This window comes from Phalacrocorax carbo, chromosome 4, assembly GCF_963921805.1.
Source record: "Phalacrocorax carbo chromosome 4, bPhaCar2.1, whole genome shotgun sequence".
Classification (NCBI taxonomy): Eukaryota; Metazoa; Chordata; class Aves; order Suliformes; family Phalacrocoracidae; genus Phalacrocorax; species Phalacrocorax carbo.
In genome coordinates, this window is record NC_087516.1 from 58,442,946 (window position 1) to 58,454,985 (window position 12,040).

Sequence of the window (12,040 nt, forward strand, 5' to 3'; positions counted from 1 at the left end):
TCTCTATGTGTTTATGAACGAACTGTATCTATATAGAGATGCATGGATAGATTGACAGATAGATGTAACCGAAGTAGTTTTTTAAAGACAGTAAAACAGTAATATAACCTGCAAGTCTTGCCTTGGTAGGACTTCTAGCTAGCATATCTCAGTCTGCAGTACATGGAATACAGCCGATTCGTAACTCGCCAAAGTGCAGGTCCACAAAATTATTGCAAAAACCAATTAAATCTCCACAGGCGTAGTCAGGTGTTGGTTCCTGGCATGTGGGAGGACTAACCCCCATCAGTTAGACAGAGAGAAACCAAGTTGCATGGTAAAAACCAGAGCAGAGAGGAATAGATGTTATAACAGAAAAAGGACTAGAATCACAGTGTTTAAAACACACTCTAGTAGCTAAAGCTGAAAGTGAGAAGGTTTCACCTGCAACGAACACTGCACACTGTTACAGATTCTTTTAAAGAGATAAGTGAAGTTTCTGTGAAATGTTGCAAGTAATTTATCCTAAAAATATTGTGTTAACTACTGCACTAAAGATAGTTTCTTTACTACTAACCTTTGACCCTTTTGGGCCTCTAGATCCAGGTTCACCTGTTTTCCCCTGTTTGAAGGAAGATAGACAGGAGAAAAATGATGGAGAAATAGGAGTGCAGAGAAAAAGAAATTAGTAATGGTTAACTACAGTATGGAACAGCAGAAACAGTTCATTTTATATGACCAAGATAATGAACCTAAAAAGGCACTGAATTTAATAGCACCCAGAGTAATATATTCTTTAACATCAGCATGCAAAGGCCACACTTTCCATTCTTCCAAAGGGAAAATAGTATTGGCATTAGTGAAGAGGAGACATCATTAACACTGGTTTGCAGGAATAACCTGTGTCATTCCGTAGCTCCTGAAAAATTATAGCTAAGAGATAGAGAATATAGTAAAAAATCTTAAAATAAGGAGATTAAAATAAAGTGTTACCACAACTTCTTTTCCCAATGGTTCAGGTGAACTAACTGGCCAAGGAGCATAGAATCTACCTTATAGTTTCAAGATATATTAGGAAATGAAAACTTGATGGTATTGACACAGTGGAAAATATTAAGACAATGCTAAAATATAGTTAGAATGACCTCTTTCTTACAGAGTTAGAAAACAGCATGCAAAATGGATTTTCTCTGCATTCAATAGCTACGCTGGCCAAAGAGTTCAGACTTCGATGCTGAAAGTTAGGGACCTGGAGGTCAGGACTTTAGCTGGAATGAATTAGGCCAACTCCATGACAGTGTATGTAGGCAGTGTCTTTACTTTGTAGACCAAAGAAGAGTCCGCTCAGACTGCAGTTCCACAGCTGTGAACACAAAACTGCCATCATCTTCGGGATTAAACTGGAGTATTTGGCAGAATTTTCATTTAAAAGCTCGCTCACCAAGTTTTTATTCTATTTTTTTCAGCGGGAAAAGATGTGTTCATAGGTATAAAACTAAGAAAACATTTACAATGTAAAATCAGACTGACCTTTGGTCCAGGAACTCCAGGTTCACCTCGCTCACCCTTCCCAACAGGGCCTGCCTCTCCTCTGTCACCCTATTGCAACAGATACACATATATCACAAAATACTGGGCAGTCTTCAGAACACCATCAACTCAATATGACCAAAGAAACCAAACCATCAGAAGAAAACATTTTCAACAGTCTTCTGGAAGGCAAAGGAAGAAGGCTTCAAAATGGAAATGGGATTTGTAAGGTATTTTTTTTCCCTATTCTGAAAGGACTGGAATAAAATTCCCAAACTGTGAGACTGTTTATAGGTTTCATAATATTCTAACTTTGCCGTACAGTGGCTAAAAAAATCCTATAGGAAGCAACAAAAAAATACAGGTTTAGTGGAACTGTATTTTCAGAGTCTGGTGTGTAGTATCAAAGTTCTAATACTTGCACACAATTTCAAGCTTTTTTTCTTAAAAAAAAAATTATGAAAATATAGTTTCTTCAGTCACGCATATTCTGTCTCTTGAACAAATAACTTTTAGGATGCTAACGCGGACAAAGGCAATGGATGAACTCAAGTTATGAATGGATACAACATCTGCTTTCACATTGTTTGAGTGCATCAGTACAAAGACACATACTATAGCACTGGTCCATGACCTATGACTTTCCACGTTTTCCTCCATTAGTACTGACTCAGCCTCTGCTATGTGCTAAGGAAGTTGAATTTGACATTGGCTCTGAGGGCTTCACACCAGTGTGTTGGCCAATTATCCTTACCTTTGTTCCTGGTAGTCCTGGCAACCCAGGTTCTCCTTGTGGACCAATGAAACCTGGTTCACCCTTTAAAAATACCATATGAGAGGAATGTTAGATTATTTATTTAGCAGTATGTACTTTGAGTAACACAAGTTTCTTTTGGACAGTGTTTTCCCTGTATTGCTTACAGCCCTCCAGCTGTGATACAACAGTTATATAGACATACTTTTCATCATGAGTAGCCTTCATCAGCATAAATCCTTGTAGCAAGCCATCACACAGCACATGAAATGCAAATGAAGCAGAAGGTGTCAAACATAGTTTTTATGAGGTTAAGGACTGTTAATATGCAACCTGGACTGTAACACAATATACCAAACTAATATCAAAGCACGTCTGAAGGCAGGAGGGGAGTTCTGAGTGATTCCTAAATTTAATTTCAGACATGTGTTACGAGGTAGTTTTCTATTGCGGCATGTGAATAGATGGGCAGACAGGGTAAGGGTGACAAAGCAATGACAAATGGAGGGGCCAGATGGTACTGTTTCAATGTGTTTTCAAGGGAGGTACTTAGCTGCTTCATCCCCAAAAAGGAGATCAAAAGTGATCTCCTTTCAAGTCAGAGACTCCCAGCACCATGGCACTCTCCCTCCTCATTCTGACAGTAAAATACTTCAGTTCTCTGCACCCGGACAACTTCTCTGGCTGTGAACAGCTGGGAAAGAGCCACAGTTCTCCTCATTCTCTCTCTGTTCTGCCCCCTTCCTGCCCATTCATTTGTACAAACATAACAGACAAATAGCAGGAATCAAACTGAGTTGCAGCAGAAGCAGCATTAAGCAGAGGAGTAAGGACATATTTTATTACCTATCTCCATGCCTGAAGGGGGATAATGGAAGATTAATAAGCCACATGTTTTCCTTCACAAACTCTCCTGAACAAGGTTTCCTGCTATTTAATCTAGCATTTTTTCACATAAATTTGAACCAAGAAGATGTACCCACAAGCTATTGTAAATTTTAAAATCAGTAGTACAACCCAATTAATAAAGATTTACTTATTAGCCTTTTAACAATATCCCTGCACTTAATAACTAAAAATTACCCATGAAATCCCTCTTTAAATAGTGAAAAGATGCATGTGTCGTAATCCTGTATTGATATAATTATTGACAACATACAGAGACAGTGAATAAAAGCAGTTGGATAATATTTCTCTTCACCTCTTCACCTCCATAGAAATACTGGTACGCTGCACAGGGCAAGCAAATTAGGAAGTATTCTTGCACCTTCATCTGCACTCTCATCATCAATCCATTATTAACAGGTCAAAGCAAAGAAGGTCTCTAGCAAACCTACAACCGGAGAAATATTTCCTGTGGCTATATCGAGGGCCATAGCAAGCTCCCAGTGATCTCACTTTAGATTATTAAAAAATAAAACTAAATAATGAGTTTTCTCACATGAAGCTCCAGCTGGCCATGGTTCAGCATAGGATAACAAAGGAATAAACTAAGACAACATGTCACAGAGAAGCATGTTTTTTGCTGTCATATGAAAATAACTTTAGAGTTTATATGTCTTTGTATCAGTGCACACCAGCAAAAGTAACATAAGGTTGTCATTGCAGATGGAAGCACTTTAATGTCAGCAAATGAAAAACAACGCAGCTTCAGTCATTTACTTTAGAATGAGAGGGCACTCAATAACCCCAGATTGTTTTGATACTGACTTTACCAGGGCTAATTTCTTCACCAGCTAATTATGACTTCAGACAGAAGAAACATGCAGTGACTACATGATTCAATATTTTCAGTGGTAAGGCTTAGAAGTGTTATTCAGAGGTTGATGCACATCTTTTGAGTCGAACTTTTGCACTTTGCTCAGGACTATACCAGTTGCATACCCCAAGAAAACTTCTGGTCAAAGTCCAAAAAGAAGTCCCACCTTCCCCCAAAATCTCTAAAGAGACAAGAAAAAGGTGCTTTGCAACAGCTAGTGGAATTGATAACGGAAGAAGCTGGCAGCTTAATTAGCATAAGTAGCATACAGATCTTATATGACACAGAGCTTTAAAACCTTATGAAATGTGGAGTGGAAGAAGTGGTGTGTCAGCAGAGACTAGGTACTGACCGGCTGAGTAGCAGCTCTGCTGCGAAAGATGTGGTTACGGTGGATGCCAAGCTGAATGCGATCCAACTGCGTATTCTTATCACACAAGAAACAAACTGCAGTAGATAAGACCTGGCTTCATTAAGAAAAACATGCAACTTTCCCTCTATCTAGTGCTAGTGAGGCTAAGTAGATTAAAAGACAGAACTGATTTGTCATCTGAACTAAGCTTCTAAGTAAAAGGACAACATGTTTGGATCATTTGAAACTAAGCCTGTGTCCCCTCTAATATTTCAAATCTCTTGAGTGTAACCACAGCATAAGGCATTAACTAAAATACTCATTGGGTATACTTCTGCACCATTCAAAGTCAGTGTAGGTAACAACGCAATCAGGTTTGTCTCTGGCATTTCTGTCTCAGTTACTCGGAAGAGAAACATGTACACGAGAAGCAATGCCTGTTTCTTGTACCTACTGTATCCTGCAATTATATTCTGCAAATATTGCTGGCTTCCTGCTTTATGTTATCCTTTATGCCATTCAGATAGCAAAAAGAGAAGTGAGAATCTATCAAAATTAGCACTGGCAATGATGCATGAAATGTAAAGAAAACAGTTCCTTGCAGTAAGGCATGCTGATGTCCCTGTTATGCAAAGGCAAGGGAGAGACCATTCTGATATGCCAGAGCCATAGAGGAATGCAGTTAGGAAATGAAGGACTAAGGGTTTTAGGCTTTGTTTTAAATATATGACCTCTATGATTTAGCTGGCATGTAGCTGCAGGAAAGCGAGAGTAAAGGCTTGCTTGGGACGGCACTTAGATTTGACAACATTGTAGCTCTGGGATTCACTGAAGCATTGCCTCATCTTAAGTCTCACTTAAATGAGCTCAGAATTTGTCCCAAACTACCGTGAAATGCTGAGAGGAATGCAAGGAATCGGAGTAACCAAGATTTATAATACTGTTCTAAACATCTCACTGGAAATTCTTAGAATAAAAACAAAGTTTTGTCTAGTAAGAATCTACAAAAACTTCCTTGCCTGCTAAAGCAGGGGCAAGGAAACACAAAATCTGGAAAGAGGAGTTAAACAGGCAGGTTTTGAAAAAAGAATAAGGAACGCCCCCATTTGAAACTTCATTTGGCATCTGTATAGAAAGCCCTCAGCAAGTGACGACTGTGCATTTTAGTTTAACCCTTTGGCACAATCGTTATTTGATGAATGAAATATGATGTGAAAAATTATAATGAAATTGCTGCTTAGAAAACCACCACGTTGCACAGGAAGTCAGCAAGATGAATTCCAGCATTCAGACTTCATCTAACGTTAGGGCTTGAAGCAATTTGTATCATATGACATAGGCAACTTCGTATTAAAAAAAAAAAAAATCAACAAGCTTGTGAGTTGCTTCCAGTATAGAGGAGTGATTTTTTATATTTTTAAGAATAATTTTTAATGTCTTGATAAGTTAATATTTTAAAAGACTAAGAGACTGCCTCTCTCTGTGTTCATTTTCACCCTCAAATGTTTGTCAGCTGTAGAAATACTAGTGGGTCAGACAGCAAATGATATACTACTATTCACAAACCTTGATAACGTTCATTTTCACCTCTTATCATAAAGTATCTGAAACAGAAAAGGGCCCTATAAAGGCATGCTGTACACGTAGCATAATGTGAGCTCCATCAGAATTTAATAGTAAAAAAGCCACCTTGTCATTTACTTCAGAGGATAGTAAATTTTTTATGAGGGTTTTTATCTAGACATATTTGTAACTGGTTTCCATGATGATCAAAGCTTCTATGGGCTGAGGCAGAGGCTAGCTTTGATATCACAGGTTAACCCTAAGACACACTGTTCACTGTTGCTGTTTTCTTTTAACTTATAGGACCTGTAATTGTCTAAAACTTGGAATTTCACTCAAAAAAAGTGCAACAGTTGAAATAACATTTGTAACACTAATTACTGTTTTAAACACCACTAATTTGGCAAATGTTTATTAACAATGTAGTTCTAATACTGTATTCAGAATTAGCCTTCATTGCACAGCTGAGACACACAGCAACACAACTATTTGAAACATGGTTCTCACGGACAGGCCTAGTCCACTTCCAGTGCCTGAAATACACAACTCTATGCTGATACAAGCAATGAGTAGACAACAGCAGTTCCTGGACACACTGTTTTCCCACAGAAGGCTCTTCCTTCTATAATTATTCTTCTAATGAATATAACACACATTTTTCCCACCGAGATCAATGTTTGCCTTAAAAGGAAATGGGTGCTGCAGAAAAGCTCCCAAACTATCAACTTTTCTATAACAATGAAATAAATTTGCTTCCGTTTCTGAAATTGCAGAAGCTATCGTACTTTGGTAAATAAAAATATTTGAACTTACTGATAAAATATTTTATTGTTGCTAAAGCCATAAAATGCACAAGCCAGTTATTCCCTTTACAGATATAACCTGTGCAAGAGCTCTTAATTTTTTCAAAAAATTCTCATGGCCACCTTACAACTTTCCTTCTACATGACATTACTGTATTATTTTGTCTATGTTATAGAAATGAGACTAGACTAACCTTTAGACCATGAATTTGCAAGGAACAATGTCATTTCAATCCTTATCCTTACCTAGTGCTATGCACTAGAACTAGCTAGAGAAGTTTAAATGTCAAACTCTCATCTTTATTACATAGTTCATTGGTCCTGAAATGTTTTGTTCAGTGTCTGCCCCAGTGCTGGGACCACAGCCGTTCCGTGCCTCCAGGGCTGACTGCCAGGTCTGCCACGGAGGCAGGACACACGCACCTTTCCCTGGTGTTCGCTTGCAAGACCAGACATGCCAAGGCCAGGACTCCCACGTTGTGCATCTCTGGATGGCAAACCACATGAAAGCATCTAGAATTTCTGTGGAGGATTCTAGTAATGTCGGTCCACGCCACAGTTTCCATACATGGCAAACCTAGCTATGTGGGCTGGAGGAGAACCCTGACATGCTCTGACACACAACTTGGGGGCAGGCTCGGAGCTCCCAGACTCCTGCCCGCAAGTCTAGCAGTTCTCCAAACGCTGCCCGCATCTGGCATGGGGCAGCCTGCAAAAATCCTCAAAAGCCACAGTCCCTGGGAAAGCCCAAATGTCCTTTCTGACAAGCACTGACATGGGAGGGTCCTCATTTTAATCACTTCAAGAGACCAAGGTGTGCTTGCCTTAAATGTTACCCTGACTCACTCATAGGCATATTTAAAACGAAAGCAGTATGATCCCTTTCCTTGCCTAACACTACTGAAAGAATCCTGCAAAGGTGAAGATGTGTCGAACAAGACCCATGAAAAACCCCAAACCGCAGATGCAAGGCAATTTGGAGAACAGCCACGAAGTTATAATAAATTGGATTTGGTTCAATTTGGTGCCTGTGCTGATTTTCCAGAAATTGCCATCCACTGCCCTCGGCCTTTGTTTCCAAGATTGTCACCTAACCAAAATACTGCAACTTTTCCACTCTGGAGAAGAGTGAGGACCAAATTCTCAGGAGTCTAGAACAGAGCAGCTTGGGGCATTTGGTGATGCTCTACTTGCTCATGCCCTGCCTGCATCTGCAGCACTCGGTTCCAGTGAAGCAGAGTCTCAGAAACTCACCCAGCCATAGACTGTACAAGTCAGAGAGAACAGCACCTTATACTTTCTCACTGTGAAGGGCATTAAAAGGACTTTCTATATAGCCCAATGTCCATGGGAATTTTGCTCTTGGGAGGACTACAGTATTCAGTTTGCAAGAAGGAAATGAGCAAGGTAAAAGGAAATCCGATAAAAAAAACTAACCCCATTTTATAAGGTCTTTGTTGAGGCTTTTCATACCAGTTCAGAATTGGCTCCAGAAATGACCAGTTTAAACAGACTGTCTGCCTCACTCATCACATTTGAAACAATATCTTTACTCCCTAATCAGTCTCTAAACTTAGAAAAAAAAATTTCTGGTTTAGAATTTCCAAATGCATGTTTAGCCTTTATGATTCTTTCAGAGTTAAAGTAGTAAAATGTACTTACGACCTGGCTTAAACCCTGCAGCTTCACAACTAGCCCTACTTTGTATGACATTTATTGCTTTTTAGTGAGCCTAATTTTCTCATCACTTTTAAGTTCTGCCGTATGCTGCTTTGGAAGGGTGCTAACAACCAGTAATAATCCTGATTACTTCTGCATGCATTAGTCATATCAAGAACTTCTTACTTCAGGGCTAATTATAATTCAAGTCAGCACGGTACCTACTTTTGAGGATTAGAATAAAAACAACTCGTAAGGGCACATCATTTTTAATTCTTTGCAATGACTGGACTGCTAAATTATTAAGAGTCTGGCCCCAAATTGTTTCCTTTAGAAAACAGTTAGATGACAAATCTAAGGAATTTCTGTTGCCAGTCTGAAAGGTAAAGAACTTTATTGCGTGCACTCATTTCAGATCACTTAAAACTGAGGCACAGAAATACTTTCAGATTACTGATGTCAAGTGTTCTTTGTGGATGACAAAAAAAAATACTTGGTTTCTGAATTCAACAGAATATTGGACTCTCAGATTATTCAGTTGTGCTCAAAATTTGGATCTTTATTGAATTTTTTTAGTAAAGAAAAATTATACTACGCTATAAAACAGATGCTGTGAAATAGGGCCTTATAAGCTCAGTCTTCCAACTAGTAATAGCTTTAGGGGAAACAACATCCTGTGTTTCAGTTACTTATGTTTTAGCCTTTTTCAGGAAAGAAAATGAGACCTTTCATGATCTGGAGGATATAGTTTCTGACAGATTAATAAGAACTGCATATAACTCGAAGAATGCCTCAGTAAACACTCCTGACACATACATACCATCCAATGTTAATGATGATATTTTCTGGCCTTGATCCTCAGAATTAAGTCTGGGAAATTACATGTCAACCCTATGCAAATGATTACTGCCATAGCATATGGAAACCAGACAGCTAGGAATGAATGAAGAACGGTAGATATGTAACTACATACACACAGATATGTGTTTGTATATACACTTCCACACTGGAAACTGAATACTGAAAATTAGTTGCAGTTGTGAAATTTTTTCTATTTTATCTTTTTTGCCTACCCATGCTACTCCTGAAAACTAGCTCTCCAAATGCAGGTACTGTCTTATGTTTTTTTAGATCAGTTGCCATTTTTCACCCAGGACATGCATTGTTATAGTCTACTTTTCAGTATTTGACCTATACCACACTGCACATTTTCCCCTACTCAGACAGATGACCTACTCTTAAGAACACTGTATGTGAGTGACAAAAGGTTGAAAATTAACTCACACTTGAATATTTCAAAATATATATCAACTAAGGCAAGCGCATATCAGGGAGAAACATAAGTTTCTATAAAGCAGGATTTGAAGCTGAATTGCCACGATTTTCAATGGCTGCCATTAACATGTTCTGCACATCTCTGTATCCAGGATTCAGAGATGTCTGTTCAAGGTCAGCTGGTCCCTTCCAGCTCCTTAGTTCAGGCTAGAAAGAGTTTTGAGTATGGTGAACTATTGGATAAAGATGAACTGAAGGCTGGGCAAGAATATCTGAGTCCTGGAAAAAAAAAATGGAAAGAGAGAGAGAGAGATTCTGTGGGTTTCCTAACAAGTCACTAACAAGGAAGAAAAAACAACAAGAAGAATGGAAATATTGAAAGGGAAAAATGCATTAGGAAAATGTGCTCAGCCTTCCTAAGAACTGCTGGGGGAAAAGGGGCGTTTGAAGAACTTTCCTATAGGTGGTGGGCGTCATTGACTCCAAAATGAAATGCTTGGAAGTACCATTTATTTCAAATTTCCTTTCATTTTGCTACCAGGTGACAAAAACAACATCTAAACACATGAGCTTCAACATCAAGCCACTCTCTTCTGAAAGAGTTTAAATAGGAGACTTCTATACATCCAGTTTGAAAATTCTGCCTCTCATTTTCCTCTGAAAGTTTTCTTCTGTAACAGAACTCACTGGATGAAAGGAGTATCAACTCTTCTAGAGCTAAAAAAATAAGTTATGTGGAGCAGCAAGTTTATCAGTCTTTAATGGAATTAGGAAAGTTACAGGATAAGATCTTTGAGTGTGAACAGAAAAAAAGAAATTTAAGTAGAGAACAGATGAAAATTAGAACCGCTTTTGCTTTCATAAAAAGAAAAAGAAAAGAAAAAAAACCCAACCATGATTCAAACTCCCATAACCTTATCCAGGTTATTCTGAAACCTTCCTCAGGCACAGTCCCAGGGAAGGCTGTCCAAAGTAATTGTACAAAAAGATACAACACGCTGCATACCGGCAAGTCTATTCAATCAGCCAGTTCCACTAGATTTGAAAACACAGAAAACTTTCCCTACCTCCCAAAAGCAGAAGGGCTAAGCAGCCTTTCTTTTCTCATGCCAAATCATTCAACGGCAGTGCTCTTGAACACAACAGAATAAAAACCTAGTTGCACTCACAAGCTTTGTTTCAGTATTTGTTTTAAAAACAGAGAGAGAAGTGCCAGAAATGCTAAAGAAAAGTCAGGTCCTGCATAAAGTGCTGCTACAAAGAAGAGGTTCGTGTTCTGTGAAGGCTTCCTGCTGCAGTGAAGAAGTCGAGGACTCTACTGCCCAAATGCCAGAAAACGCAACACAGTGGACTTGAGAGATGCCTGACATTACAATGAGTAAGAGTATGCCTGACTTCCATTACAGTGAGTGAGTGCTACTTTGTACATATCATCCCATGAAAGTTATGAGATAAAACAGATATATGAAGTTTGTGTTTCATAGAAAATATTCTGCGTCTGCTTGGCGTCAGTTGGGGGATATCAGAGCGATGAGTTAACATTCTGTGTTTAGGTGCCTTACTTCCCGAATGACATGGTGGAACACATTCAGGGACTCATTAAGTTTCCAGCCATTCCTAAAGAGCAACAGGTGCTTGAGAAACGTTTCTCCAGCATGTCACAGACAGCTTCATCACTGTCTTGGAAATAACTGACTGCGCTTGTGTTTCCTCCGTGGCACCAACTGACAATGAGGAGAGAACGAAAAAGAACAGGAAGAACTCCCAAAACATCTGCATGTGCATAGTTAATGGGTCTAGAAAAGTAAGTAAGAAAAGACGCTGCTGCATACTCTGAACTCAGATATGATACTTGCATGTCTGTCCAATGTTGCTGTTCATTCAGACTCCAGTATCACGTTCAACCAACCTCTAACAAGTTCCCAGGAACACTGATTAATTAATTGAAATGTCATAAGAAGCTGAAACTTTGCCAGTGATTGGTATTTATTAACCCTTTAAGTAGTTTGGATACATGTTTAAGCATACTAGACTGGGTGCCTTGGGAAGCTTCTTCAGCCACGAGAAGAAAGACGAGATGTAGCTGGAAAGATATGGCCCATTGCCTGGCATAGCATTTATGATTTCACAGGCTGGTTTAGCATTCGTAAAGAATGCTGTGTATGTGCATGGTTACCTAAAACATTTCATAATACAGCCTGCCACTGTGGAGAGATTCATTCACAAGAAAGCAAATCTGTAGTTCAGCTAACAAATTTGAATTGCTTACACAACAGTCAAAGGGTAAGTATTTAAGACCAGGAGAACTACATCAAAGAATTTCTTATGCATAGAATATCCCTGTACTGTTATCTTCTTTTCTTTAC

At 38.9% G+C, this 12,040-nt stretch overlaps 1 protein-coding gene across 4 annotated transcripts in view; it reads right to left on the bottom strand.

Moving 5' to 3' along the window:
• The window catches only part of COL25A1 (collagen type XXV alpha 1 chain), a 159,620-nt gene that overhangs the window by 39,379 nt on the left and 108,201 nt on the right, over positions 1–12,040 (bottom strand). For 3 of the 4 annotated variants that reach the window (XM_064450092.1, XM_064450093.1, XM_064450090.1), the window contains 3 exons: positions 2,264–2,326; positions 1,510–1,578; positions 557–601 (listed from right to left, as the gene is read on the bottom strand). In XM_064450092.1, coding sequence (XP_064306162.1) covers positions 557–601; positions 1,510–1,578; positions 2,264–2,326 — 177 coding nt within the window. The remainder of the gene's footprint in view (positions 1–556; positions 602–1,509; positions 1,579–2,263; positions 2,327–12,040) is intronic. The other variant, XM_064450091.1, reaches the window with a different exon arrangement.